At 42.9% G+C, this 14,333-nt stretch overlaps 1 protein-coding gene across 2 annotated transcripts; it reads right to left on the bottom strand.

Moving 5' to 3' along the window:
• Positions 1–1,682: 1,682 nt before the first annotated feature.
• Positions 1,683–10,787, bottom strand: CHADL (chondroadherin like). 2 transcript variants are annotated; one of them, XM_033163006.1, is made up of 5 exons: positions 10,652–10,787; positions 7,838–8,006; positions 4,162–5,832; positions 2,821–2,987; positions 1,683–2,132 (listed from the first exon to the last, which is right to left on the bottom strand). In XM_033163006.1, the coding sequence occupies exons 2-5, from the start codon at positions 7,991–7,993 to the stop codon at positions 1,835–1,837; spliced, it is 2,292 nt and encodes a 763-aa protein (XP_033018897.1). In that variant the 5' UTR covers positions 7,994–8,006; positions 10,652–10,787; the 3' UTR covers positions 1,683–1,834. The 2 variants fall into 2 exon arrangements, with proteins under 2 accessions (XP_033018897.1, XP_033018896.1); XM_033163005.1 differs by lacking the exon at positions 10,652–10,787 and adding an exon at positions 8,712–8,780.
• Positions 10,788–14,333: the final 3,546 nt, after the last annotated feature.

Below are 14,333 nucleotides of genomic sequence, written 5' to 3' on the forward strand. Positions count from 1 at the left end.
TAAGAAACAGCCCTGAAGCTGTGGGGGAGTTTTCATTTCGATTTCAATGTCATTAAGCTGTGGTACCTCCTGTTATTCTTTACTAGAGTGACATTTAAGATCTGTCTCTTACATTGCACTGGCAATGCACTTTCTTCTAAGAATATGAATTTGGAAGATCTGGAATGGGGGGAAATTTGACCTTCCTTGTTTTGTTGCTGTAGCTGCCAGCATCCCATACAGATGACAGCCATAGTCCAGCAATGGTCCCCTGGAGTGGTTAAAAGTGGGCCTAAGCCTATGAGAATCTGTTCTGAGACGGTGAAGGCAACAACTACCTGATTCACATTCGCAGGAGCACCCACATTGCCACTATGAGCCAGTCTTAAAATTCTCACCACGAGAGCAGATGGGCCGTGGTATATCTCCAGAAGGGGGTTGCCATTTGAGAAAATATTAATAATGACACATTTAATTCTTCTTGTGAAATAATGGTTGGAATAAATACTGGCCAGCCCACTGCAATGGCAGCTTCCTGGGATTTAAAATCATGCCCATTCTTGAGCGTGTTTTTCCATCATCCTGGTGTTTTGAAAAGCTCCTAGGAGGAAATCTCACTACTTCCCTGGGCAACTTGTTCCATTGTCTGATGCTTCTTACAGTGAAAAGGTGCTTCCTGATTTGAGGCTTTCAGCTGCTAACTTTAGCATGGAGGCTTAGAAAGAAGTCGTTTTGCAAGCAAAGGAACTTGAAAGTAGGAAAAGGCTGTAAATCTGCTATGCTACAAATGTGCCCCCCACTGCTGCTTTTGTTTCTTGCTGTGAAACACTTGATTTCATTTTTGTTTGGAGACATCTTGGTTCTTTGGAACCATCTTATCCCATGGTTCTTTCAATGCACATTCTTTCGCTATTGCGTCAAATCCCCCATATTTTGTCTCTTGTAAAATGTTTGCCGCCTCCAGAGATAACTCCAGAACACACCAGAGATAAGAGGCAGTTTAACCTTGGGAAAAGCATTGGTTGCTTACAGATGGTGAGCTCCTAGCACTACCCAATTATTGCTCTTCTGTGGTAAGCTATGCTAGAATTCACAACAAATTCCTCAACTCTGAATTGCAAAATTCTCTGTATATAGTGCCAAAGGCTATTGGCATAGTAGATCATCAATGCATAAATTTGGCATACTGAATACAATGAGTAGCAGAAGGCAAAGACTTAGCCAAATAGTAGCTTAGCCCAAATATTCCAATGCTTAGAAAAAGCATTACGAGAGCATTAACTTTAATAACTAATATACTTAACAAAGTCAACTTTCTAACTATCTCCTCTAACAGAAACTGCTGTTTCTACTTCAACAAAATGCTCCTGGTTGATACTGGGTTATTTTACAGTTTAGCAAAGATGCAGAAACAGCACACAGTTCAGCTGTGGGCAAAAAATTCAGCAACCTTGAGAAAGCTTTACGTATGTATGTATGTATGTATGTATGTATGGCAAGCTCTTATATTTTTAAGCCCTTGTTAAATACAGACAGACTGGAAAGTGTGCAGGACATGTCTGGCTAAATCATGGTGACAAGAGGAGTACTCGTTACCTTGCACTACTTCCAGACTAGCAGAACAAACTATAGAAAACTATAGAAAAAAGTGTGCACATTTGCCTATACAAGCATCTTGGAGATTTCAACCATGCTTGGTGCATGATTGTACAGACAGACAGCTATGGCATACCGCTCCACTTGCCTGCCTCTTTAACATCTAAGATTGACTTTTGGTATAATTATCAAGTATCCCTTTGAAAACGCACCTTTTGTAGTATGGAGGGATTTACAGGCCATAAAAATGTGCCCCCTCTCAAGCCTTTCTCCCCCTATTAGTGGAGAAGCGCATTTTCAGCAACTTGCTTTTCCTGCTTCTGCTTTCCTTGCTTTTCTTGACTCGTATATTTCCAGCCTGCTGCTGCCTATTCTTACTGGAGCTCCTTCCAGCCTTGGCTTTGGCTTTGGCTTTAGTTGAACTGGTTCGTTTTGTCTTCTTGGTATTCCAGCCTGGACAGCTTTGGAAGATAGTTACGAGCTTCACCTTCTGGCCACGTACCTCTGCTGGGGAGCCACAGGTGGCTCCAACTCTAAGATTCAGCTTGTCAAGCCACCTGAAAAGGAGGAAGTGAGGCAATATAATCAGCCTAAGTGTTAAGCCTTTGTATCTTCACAGTCACACACTTTCCTACATTTCTGAGAGCTTGCTTCTTGATACAAGAGGATCTTCAGTTACTGTATTGTGAAACATAGAAGAGGAGAAAGGAAGGTATGGAGACTTGATGATTTCATTAATGAATTAATTTTAAAAAAATTAAAAAATTCTAAGTCAACCTAGGCAACTATGGAGCTCAGCCGATCAGCTTGATGCATAAACGAATGAGCCACCTTTTCAAATTGTGTTGGGTTGCCTGTCTCTTACCTAGCTTTAGTCTAGAATGACACTGCAGCATTTGAGTCAGCTTAAAGCATATTGGCTTGAAAGCAGATGCAATAGCATTTGAAGTGAGTTGGTATAATGAAAGAGTTGCTTCGTAGTTGCTGCTCTTGGGCCTCCCCCATCCCTTGTTTGGTTTATTGGCAATAAAGAGGAACATGTTGAATTACTGTACAATTTCGTGACTAGGTAACAGAAACTAGAACAGTGCCCATAATCACTTTGCTGAGATGGCTGGCAAGAGTGCTAGTCTGAGCATGTTAATAGGATGCGTTTGAAGCCCTGCCAAATAAGGAAGAGAGACAAACATTCTATCCACTGCTGTTCTACAAGCCCTTGTGCAGTAGTGGGAACTAGCAGCTCACCTGCGTAGTGGGAGAAGTTGGCAGTCACAAGAGAAAGGAACATCACTCAGGTTGATGACCTCCAGAGCTGTAAAGCCGTGTAAGTTCGGCAAACTGCGCACTTTGTTTTTCTCAAGATACAGACTTCTTATCTGTGGGCCCAAGCCAGTGAAGGCACCAGAGGAAATCTGCAAACAGAACAGTAAATTCTACGTTAGCATCCTGATCTAAGCCAGTTATCTGAAACTTCTGGTGACATTGACCCACTTGGTGTGTCCCACCAGAACCCTTTGGAAGGTGCTCTTCTACTTATCCAGGCACTTTAGCTTCCACATCCCACCCCAGACTGGTCAAATTATGGTCATTCCATATTACTTTTATAACAAATAAAATAAAATTTGGATGGGGAAATGGAATTGCTCTATCAGATCTGAGCATCTTCAACATATAAGGGTGCTGGAATATAGGAAATAATAGTTCTAGCTTTTAAATTTGCTCATCTGCCGTGGTTTCTGTTTTGTACCTTCTCCCAGCCCCTTTCAGTTGATGGCAGCTTTTAATCAAAAGAAAAACAGCAATAACCCCAGGATCATTTTTATACATTGTGCAGGTAGTTTGGATGCAAGCTGTTTAGAAAGCTGGCATACCGAGTCAGACCTCTGGTTCATTTACCTGCACTCTGGGTGTTTTTTTCAGGCAGGCATCTTTCCCAGTCATAGCGGGAGATGTCAAGGAATGAACCTGGGACCTTCTTGCATAAGAAGTCTGTGTCCTGATAACTGGGCAGTGGCCATTCCCTCGGCCTGCAAGAGCCATGAGATGAAATGGAACAGCTGTGCAGCAGAGTTTGAGTAGGGACAGCCTCTCCTGTTGCCACTGCAATGTGTGGAAAAGCCACACCTGCTAGAAAATGTATTTTATATCTCTGTTAAAGGCCTAAGAGCAGATTTTGTGGTCCAGGGGGAAGGTCATTAGCTCAGAGGCAGGCACCTTCCTTGCATGCAGAAAGTCCTGCACTTAATGCCTGGCATCGCCAAGTGGAGCTGGGGAAAAGCCCTGTCTGAAACCCTTGAGAGCTGCTGTCAATTGGTTACTGAGCTAGATGAACCAATGCAAGTCTGACTTGATTAAGTTTATCCCCTTGAGGTGAAGCTTGTATTTGGGGAAGGTTGCAAGATATGGCCTACAGGTTGGTTAGGGCCTCCTAACACATTTGTACAATTTCCAAAATTCTTCTATTGACACCTGAGAACTTGGTATTTAATAAAATTAAGCAAAGAAACATTTGCAAAGGGATGTTCTTGGGAATATGATGGCAAGAGAAGGCAGGTCTTAATTTCCAGCCTTCCTACCCCTGCTTACCTGTTCTAGCCCCATATCATCCAAATACAGGTGCTGCAGAGATCTTGCTACTGGCAGGAAGGCACCATCCCCAATGTACTTTATGGGATTCTTGGACAACTTCAGTTCACTAAGCGTGGGCAGCCCTCTGAGAGACTTGGTGGGCACTTCCTGCAAATGATTCTCGTCTAGATGCAGCTTCTCCAGCAGCTTGGCATGTCCCAGAGCCTTGGGAGACATGTGAGTGATGCGGTTCCCTGTTAAGTATAACCAGCGTAGCTTCTCCAGCCCAGCCAGATCATTATCATCCAGCTGACCGATGGAGTTGTGTTGCAAGTGGAGGGCAAAGAGGTTCGGCAAGAGGGTGAAGGAGCTTTTGGATATTTGGTTGAATCCATTGTGGTCCAGGTAGAGATATGCAAGCTGGGCAGGCCCTTTGAAAACATCAGCATCTACAGAATCTATGTTGTTGTTAGACAGGTAAAGGTAGATGAGGTTTTTCAAGTCCTGGAAAGCACCAGGCTGCAGCCTTGCAATCTTGCAGTTTTGCAGATGGAGTGATGTCAGGTTTCTCAAACCAGGGAAGGAGTCTTGCGGTACTGAATGGAACTCATTATGGCGCAAGTCCAGAAGTTGGGTGCTGCTTCGAAAGCCTTTGGGAATACTCTGGAGGTTTCTCCTGACACAGTTTGCATGCTGGGAATCTGGTGAACAAGTACATCCTTGTGGGCATCTTACAGCATCCTTCTCTGATTCCCTGGTGACCGTGGCCAGGCTAGGCAGCAGCTCCTCACCCAAGGCATGACTTCTGCACTTCATATCTGTTGCCCTCAGGGATTCCAGGTGCTCTCCCCTAACGGCAGCAGGACCAGCACATACCACATCAACGTGTATTCTTGCTTTCGCAGCCCACTCCTTGAAGGGGCGCATTTCACAAGTGCAAAAGACAGGGTTCCCTGTTAGGTCAATTTTTTTGAGGTGGGCCATCTCTGTCTGTGACTGCAACATGGACAGCTGGTTGTTATGCAGGTCAAGAGTGTGCAGCAGGGGGCTCTTGACAAAAGCTCTGTGTGAGACCTCCTGAAGGGCCATGTTGTCCAAGAAGAGCTGTTTCAGGGATGCCATCTCAATGGCCTCCTCACCAATATAAGTGATTGGATTGTGTCCAAGGTCTAGCTGGGCTGTGCCAGATAATCTAGAGAGCGCCTCGTTAGGAAGGAACTGAAGTTCATTGTGATCTAGGCTTAGCCTCCTAAGGGTCGATAATCCACCAAAGGCCTCGTTGGCAAGCACATTGAGTGAGTTATGGGACAAATTAATCCACTTGATCAACTGAAGTCCCTGGAAGACCATATCTGGTAGGTAAACCAAGGAGTTTCTGGCCAGGTTAAGAAAGGTGAGGAAGCCCAGTTGACTAAAAGCCCCTGGCTTTATTTCCTCGATGCTATTATTTTCTAGGATAAGCTGCCGGAGGGAGGAGAGGCCATCTAGAGACTCTTGATAGATGAATGCTATATTGTTGGAAGCCAAATTGAGGTAGACAAGCCGTCCTAATCCCCTGAAAGCCCCTTCCTCAATGCTTTCCACCTTGCATCTCTGAAGTTTCATGTGGGTCAGGTATGGAATAGGCAAGAAAGTTCCTGCAGAGATGACTTTGATTTCATTACCCCGGAGGTCAAGTCTTTGAGTGACCTGTTGATTACACAGATAAACATTAGCTTTATCCTCAACTAATTGTCTTTTGGAACTAATTGTCTTTTGGAACAATTGTCTTTTGGAACAATGTTGCCTCTGGATGAAAAGTCAATTCATCACTCCCTGGTGTGTTTGTTATAATAGAGAATTATTAACTATTCCATACTTGGAGTAGATATAGAAAATGACTTTTCCCCATAGGTCTCACCTTTTGAATCCACAACAGACTTCAATTTCAATCCCAGAAAAGACTGAGAGACCTTTTCAGATGGGAAAAGCATAAATGTATAGTTTACATGGACATGATACCAAATTGGAATTTGTCTACTTGAGACCAGAGTTTTGCGGAGACTCGGGTCTGGGTAGCCACAGGGTATCAGAAGCTTCAAATAAAGCAGTTTGTACAAAAAGGAGTGGGTAATATTTTCGGGCTGCATCAAACAACTAGTTTGAGAAGGTGGTTATAGAATACACTTTAATAAAGGGGGTACTTTCTCAGTTATATAATCTGTGATATGATTTTGACTATTATAAAATACCTTGGAACAGAGTCTTGGGTTCTTGGATTTCTGAATGTGCTTGGTCTGTCATAACAATATGATGACTTATTTGGCTTGTTATGATTTAGGAGCATAAGAAGCTGCCTTATACTAAGTCAGGCCAATGGTCCATACAGCTCAGTGTTGCTTACACTGACTGGCAGATGTTTTCAGGCAGGGAGTCTCTCCCAGCTTTATCTGGTTATTGAACATGGGATTCTTCACATGGAAGGCAGATGCACTACCACTGAGCTGTGGCCCTTCCACTTTATGGGGAAGTCCAATATAAGATTATGTTTAGGTGGCACATTATTCCAGCTAAAACCTCAGTCCAACCAGTGGCATAGCGAGGGGGGGCGAGGGGGGTGGTTTGCCCCGGGTTCCAGGGGAGGGGGGTGACACTTGGCGCACCCGCCCCGCCCAAGCTGAGCCCCGCAGGCGGGCCCCGAGCAAGCCGCGGAGCGAGGCGGTCTTGTCCGCAGCCTGTTCGCAAACCTGCTCGGCGGCCTGCTCGGCGGTCGCTCCACCCCACGGCCCACCCAAGGCCCGCCCGCCGGTGCCGCTATGGAGCAGCGCGGCATGCATGCGCCGTGCGTGATATGCACAACACATGCACTGCTGCGTACGGCGCACGGCGTGTGCATCATGTGTCGTATACAACGACACTGCGCATGTGCACTGCAGAGCAGCGCGCGCCACCGTTGGGCCCCCGGTTTGCCGCCCCAAGTGACCAAGCGGCTTCCTCTGCCACTGAGTCCAACTATAGGATGTATGCAAGGGGGGCATGCCTATTTTATCCATTTGTAGTGGAATTGTAATATGGTACATGGGTGAGGTGTGCAGGTTTTGGATGTAGACAGGTCCAATCTTAGGTGCTAATGCTATCGTAATTAATCATCTCACTGTCTTAATAGTGTAGGTAATGGAAATCAAATGTATGTGTATTATTTTGACCTGTTTGTAATTGCTGAGATTGTTCTTTCAGGTAGTGCTTGGCTCAAGGTATATGATTGATTAAGGAATGTCTGATTAAATCCTTAGATATGATGTAAATGGATGAATTTACATATTATTAATATTAGAAATTTGTTAGAGGCAGCAGCTCTTCTTTAAAAAACGAAGTCTCTGGGTCAGAGAGATCTTAGATGGCTTCACTAGAACTTTTAAAGAAACTGGAGCTGTTTCATAGACTCATAGAGTTGGAAGGGAATCTCAAGGGCCATCAACTCCAACCCACTGCTAATGCAGGAAACCCATTAAACATCCCTTATTGGTAGCATTCCAGCCTTGGCTGAATAATAAAGGAGCGTCCACCACTTTACAAGGCAATATTTTTTTCAAATCTCTTTCCAGTTTGAACTTTGCCAGTAGGATGTCAGAGGAAAGGGCCCTATGGATGCTTCATAGAAGTGCAGTTGTGCACCCTTGTATTGCACGTCCCTCGTTGCTTCCCGCGAACTGACCTGAGGGATGTTAATGGGCACCTTGGTGAGGTTCTTGTTCAAGCACATGACTTGATGCTTGATGCTGTCGCAGAGGCAGATTTGTGGGCAGCGTTCAGAAACCGTCTTTCCAGTGAGTAGGGTTGACAACAGAAGAAGGCGCACAGAGGTCCACATCTTGGGGAAGCGGCTGAGTAGGGAATATGCAAGAAAGCCAAGTCATAAGGCAATATTAAACTTCCTGCTGCTGTCGTGGACTGGCTGGAGGCAGAGGAGCGGTGGGAGGCTGGATGGGTAAATGGTTTGAATAAATGGTTTATTTTGTTTTGACTATGGCAGACCAACAAGGCTACCTACCTGTAACTGGTTTGAATAAGGCAGCATCCTAAAATGTGTTAGAAAACACAAGGCAAATCCTCAGCATGTGTTCCCACCTTACTTATTTAGTAACAGTTAAACAAATGGACCTGTGTACTGGGTGTGCATGCTGAATGCACAAAACCACTTATTTTTAAAAAAATGCCCTACAAAGATGACCTTAATATTGTCACTGTGATGTAATAAAAAGGGGTATAAACTAAGCAAGTGATCTTAAGATTCATTGCCTCCCCACACCCCCAATTCAAACTTTAATATATCCAAGACAGGCACTTTCCATACCAGAAACTTTCATTCTTCCTCATTTGTAATGTTGCTCCTGGACTGAAAGCAAATCACAGTTCTTGTGAATTAAGACCAATTAAAGCAATCTGATGTTGAGAATACAACTTTAATAAATTTAGCTCTTTAATACTGCTGCTTCCTGCTTTTCCTTCACTGCTCTTCACTTTGTGTATTTTTTTAATGGCTTTCTAAAAAGTTAAGGCTCCCGTTGTTAGAAGTGAATCTGACCTACCTTAGGGAGGCCCCTCAGCCAAAGTAAAGAGAATAGCAGGGGCTTTGGAGAGACACCAAGAGAGAGAAGGAAATGGGGGAGGGGTGTGTGCAATTGGAATCACAAATCAACTTAGTTTAGACAAAATTAAAATGGAGGAAGAAATCCCTGAAGATTTAGAAACATACATAAACTGGGCACAAAAGCCCAAAGCAAAAATCAGTAATTTTTCATTTACAGGGCAATAAAATTGATTTATACTGTATATAGCCCTCTCTTCTGCCCACCCCACCTCAACTGATGTGCAGGTTATTTTACATAATGCAACAAATGAAACCATCACTTGTGCCAAGAGGTTCATTTCTTTGCTTTGCCTTCATTCGCCTTCTTTTTGCACGACCTTCATTGTGAATTTTCATTTTTCTTTGCCTGTTCTCTCAAAGTTGCATGTCTTGGTTGTTTTCTGTGCCTGTCAATTTTCCTCTATTGCCAAGGTTAAGACTTCACTCTTCCCGGAAGACCCCTTTCTCTGTAGAATACAAGAGTCTTTACATACACACACCACTTTATTCATTCATTCATTCCACACTTCACCCATTACAACTAATAATACAAAAAAGTAGATTTCCTAAGGGATAGTCTTGCTAAGTGGAAATATAAAATATTTCTCCTTACTTCCTCTCAGTAAACTGTCAATTACAATACATTCTTCACACGTAAAATAAACAGAATGATGAACACAACTGTATCCTGGGAGTGATATGAATTGCATATTTTTTTAAGAGAAAGAAGCTGAACAACAACAAAAAGGTAAACCTCTTGTTGGGTTTTAAACCTCTCTGCTCACCCCAGCAGTCTGGTGGGAATGAGAATGGACACACAATATAGCTGATAGTGTGGAAAGTGAATTTCAAAAGTACTTGCAGCTTTCAACAGAATAACAGTAGGCCAGAAGTCCACCAGAGATTTATACCCAGGTGCCCAGGCAAGAGCAAATACAGAACTAAAGGTATACATTTTGTTCAGCTCATCTTTCACACAGGCCAGGGACAACAGTCAGATATCACTGTGGAAAGCGGTGGGAGGCACAGAGCATAACACAGGATTGGCCAGTCACATTGCACCCTCTTTTGAGGGGGTTGCACTGGCAATATTTATCTGCCTGATGAAGCCCTTGCTTTACCACTCATAAGGTAGATTTGGATATAACAGTCCCTTCATTTATTTCAAACTATTCAAGTAACTCCATGAACATGAGGTAATTTGTTTTCAGTGTATAATTTCCTTCGCTGCTTATGGTGCCCTGGAAAGCTATAATTTTCCACAAAGTTTGGGAAACTGTCTTTATGGAGGGTTGTGAGACTGAAGGGAGAATGTTGGTTTGTTTATTTGCCATAGGGTTGAAATGATCACACACACACACACACACACACACACACACACACACACACACGTTGGGAATGCCTGTAAAGCTGCCATACTGTTGCTTTGAATGTCAAAAAAATAAGGGACATGGTTAATTTCGGAACACATCTCATGAATGCTTCCTCCAACGGAAACCCTGTATTCAGAATGTCCTTTGAAAATGTCAGGATTTCAGCCTACAAGGGGAGAATTTATTATAATCACAAAAGTGACCCAAAGTGACTTACATTAAAGCCAATTAAAATAAGCACAACCAATAAAAACCTAAAAACACACCTATACAGATAAAAGACAAGTCTTACAGATCCTAACCCTCTTAAGAGAGACTATAAATACCTTAAAGTCCAACATATAATGCACTGCAGTAATCCAGCCGATCATAGACAACAGAAGTTACAGTAGTTAAGACTGTCCTTGTCTAGATATGAGCACAGCTGGGCCACCAGTCAAAGCCAATGGAAGGCACTCTGCACCATCAAGGCCACTTGAGCCTTAGATGACAGAAGTGAATCTGGAATTACCTGTAAACTACGTACCTTCAGAGGGAGTGGAAAGCATCCAGGATTCTCATACAAACTAACCAGTCCTCTTTTTTCTGCCTGCCATTGCAGTGGCTGGTAATGGAAACACACATCAAGAGCTGTTCATCCTTGCATTAACACTGGACTCTTTGTAATACCTTTAGACTTGGGCAAGCTGCAGCCCTTCCACAGAAGGAAACAAGGAAGCTCATGGAGCAGAATTGCAGAGTGCCGCTTCCCCCCTTCAAGCTGTCAAATAGGCCAACCTGTATTTACACAACCTCTCATTTATGAAGGCAGAGAAGTCCTTGCTCTGCAAGCAGTTTCTCAGTGTGTGTGTGTACATACAGCAAGTTAAATTTCCAAATATCCTTATTGATTTGAATGATTTGCTCCAGTACATTAAATGCAATTTAAAACAAAGGAAAAACCTGTTGGATTCCAGGGTTTATTATTATTAGCCACCTCAAATTTCTATCTAGGACTCACTTCCAGCATGTTCCTGGACCACAATGTGTCAAAAACCAAATTTTAGTTTCTCAACTTTAGGTAACATGATATTATATATACAGGTAGGTAGCTGTGTTGGTCTGCCGTAGTCAAAACAAAATTTAAAAAATTCCTTCCAGTAGCACTTTAGAGACCAACTAAGTTTGTTATTGGTATGAGCTTTTGTGTGCATGCACACTTCTTCAGATACACTTAAACAGAAGTCACCAGACCCTTATATATATTGAGAGGGTGGGGAGGGGTATTACGGTACTCAGAAGGGTGGTGGGAATGGGTGATTGGCTGATAGGTGTGGTAAACCTGTTGACGACTGTTAACAACTGCAATTGGTCTTACAGGAAAAAGCAAGGGGTGAGATGGCTAAAAATAGCTTTGTCATGTATAATGAGATAAGAATCAATGTCTCTATTCAGATCAGGTCTCTCCGTGGTTTTAAGTTTGGTAATAAGTTGCAATTCAGCAACTTCTCTTTCCAGTCTATTTCTGAAATTCTTTTGTAATATGACAGCTACTTTGAGATCTTGTATAGAATGTCCTGGGAGATTGAAGTGTTCTCCTACTGGTTTCTCTGTCTTGTGATGCAGGCACACGAAAGCTCATACCAAGAACAAACTTAGTTGGTCTCTAAGGTGCTACTGGAAGGATTTTTTTGTGATTCCTGATGTCAGATTTATGTCCATTTATCCTTTGGCGTAGGGTTTGGCCTGTTTGTCCAATATAGATTGCTGAAGGGCACTGTTGGCATTTGATGGCATACACAGTGTTAGAAGATGAGCAATTAAATAGTCCTGAGATGGTATGTTTGATGTTGTTGGGGCCAGTAATGGTGTTGTCTGGGTGTATGTGGCAGCAAAGTTGGCAACTGGGTTCATTGCAGGCTCTAGTACCAGTGTCCATGTTAAGTCTGGTTGTTGTATTATTGTGGGTGAGGAGTTGTTTAAGATTGGGTGGCTGTTGCTGTTTGTAGGCAATGAAAGGTATTCCTCTCAGAGCTTGAGAAAGAGAACTGTCATTGTCTAGGAGAGGTTGTAGATCTCTGATGATGTGTTGAACTGTTTTAACTTTGGAGCTGTATGTGATTACTAGTGGTGTTCTGTTATTCTCTTTTTGGGGTCTTGTCTTGCAGCAAGTTCTCTCTGGGTATCAGTCTAGCTCTGTTGACCTGTTGTTTAACTTCATCAGGTGGATATTTTAGTTCTAAAGAGGTTTGCTGTAGATCTCTTAGGTGAGAATCTGTCTATAGTATGTGGCTGTAACGTAGGACCTGGCTATATACAATTGATTGTTTGGTATGTTTGGGATGGTAGCTAGAAGCATGTAGATTGTCAGTCAGTTGGTTTACGGTATAAGGTGGTGTCTATATGCCCATCCTGTATTTTTATAGTAGTGTCCAAAAATGTATTTCTTGCATAGATTGGTTCATTGTTAGGTTGATGGTGGGGTGAAAGCCATTGAATGTCGAGTGGAAGGTGTCCAGGGTCTGTTGACCATGTGTCCAGATAAAAAAAATATTGTCAATGTATTGCAGGTACAAGAGAGGTTTGAGTGGGTAGGAGTTTAGGAAACGTTGTTCTAAATCTGCCATGAAGATGTTAGCATACTGTGGGGCCATGCGGGTGCTCATTGCTGTGCCGCTGATCTGGAAGAACAGGTCATCACCAAATTTGAAGTTGTTGTGGGTAAGGACAAAATGACAGAGTTTGGTACCAAAGTCCGCTGTGGTTTTATATTATATGTTGATATTATATGTTGTTGTTGTAGTGTTGAAAAATATATAAAATATATATTTTTTAAAAAAACCAACCAGATGTCGTTGTTAGCCCACATTTTTCGGCCTCTGAACCCAGATTTACCATTTGTGGAGGAAATCCAGGAAATAAATAGCTAAATAGAACCACTGTGAATAAACAAATCAGAACTTTCTCATTTATAATGTAATCCTTGGCTGTTCTCCTGTAGTCTTGAGTGTATAGTTCATGGGTACGCAAACTAAGGCCCAGGGGCCAGATCCGGCCCAATCACCTTCTAAATGCAGCCCGCAGATGGCCCGGGAATCAGCATGTTTTTACATGAGTAGAATGTGTCCTTTTATTTAAAATGCATCTCTGGGTTATTTGTGGGGCATAGGAATTCGTTCATTATTTGTTCCCCAAAAAATATAGTCTGGCCCCCCACAAGGTCTGAGGGACAGTGGACCCGCCCCCTGCTGAAAAAGTTTGTTGACCCCTGGTTTAGTTCAGTTTGTGACTCTTTTCTGTTATACGGTCTTTGTAGTAAATATAAAAAATAGAATTTCTTAGCATAAGGGTGCTTCCAGGTAGTCAGTGATGTAAATGGGGGGGGGGGTAATTCAGGTATTGCAAATGGGTTATTGACAACAGTTTTTCATTTATCATACTTCCCCCAGAAAGGGTAAATCAAGATTAAGGGCACTTCTAGATTGACTCTGTTTTATGGGTGGGATTCAAACAGATACCAGCAAAATTCAGATGGCACAGTTTAAAGGGATTTGACAACTTACTGCAACAAACCTCCCCCCCTCCAAAAAAAACCAGACTTTTGTGGTAAGCAAATGCACTGAAAATGATGGGATAAGCCTGGTTTGATGCAATGTGCCTCTTAACAAATCAGAATAAACACTCAATACACAACCCAGGCTGTGAAAACAAATCAGGTTAAATACTCAATATGGGAGTACGCTTTAAAACAGGCTAACATGCCAACATTGGGTGTGTGTTGCAAAAATGTGTATACACAAGGTGCATTCATTCCGCAATATACACCCACCTGGAAGCACCCTACCACTCTGGATGATTCCAGACTGCCATTTGTGGCTGGGATTCAGTCTCGTTTTGACGGCAAATTTAAGTTGTGCAATGAAAGTTTATTCGTCTCCCTTGCCCGATCAGACTTCCTGCGTTAAGGAAAACGACAGGGACAATATGCACTAGGGAGTGGGCGATACCGTTTACTTGAGGCAATGTCCTATAACAAATCAGGAGGAATGCTCAGGTCACCTGGAAGTGGCCTCTATGTCCTGGGTAGTAAAAAGAGCTTTTCCACACTAAGCCCCATGCTTAAAAGAAAAGAAAAGCGAGCACAGGTGGCCGGCACACCCCGACTCTCAGCTTTAAGGTTGTGGCCTTATTATGCGCATTTACCAATACACCTCACTGAACACACTGGG

The sequence above is a fragment of the Lacerta agilis genome, chromosome 10, assembly GCF_009819535.1.
Source record: "Lacerta agilis isolate rLacAgi1 chromosome 10, rLacAgi1.pri, whole genome shotgun sequence".
Lineage (NCBI taxonomy): Eukaryota > Metazoa > Chordata > Lepidosauria > Squamata > Lacertidae > Lacerta > Lacerta agilis.

Bases quoted from the DNA above. Each gene is read 5' to 3' on its own strand.
- CHADL (XM_033163006.1), bottom strand. From the start codon at position 7,993: ATGTGGACCTCTGTGCGCCTTCTTCTGTTGTCAACCCTACTCACTGGA. The intron at 2,988-4,161 runs GTAAGCAGGGGT...TTCTGTTTGCAG, and splicing joins ATGATATGGGGCTAGAACAG to ATTTCCTCTGGTGCCTTCAC. The intron at 2,133-2,820 runs GTGAGCTGCTAG...CCTCCTTTTCAG, and splicing joins CAACTTCTCCCACTACGCAG to GTGGCTTGACAAGCTGAATC.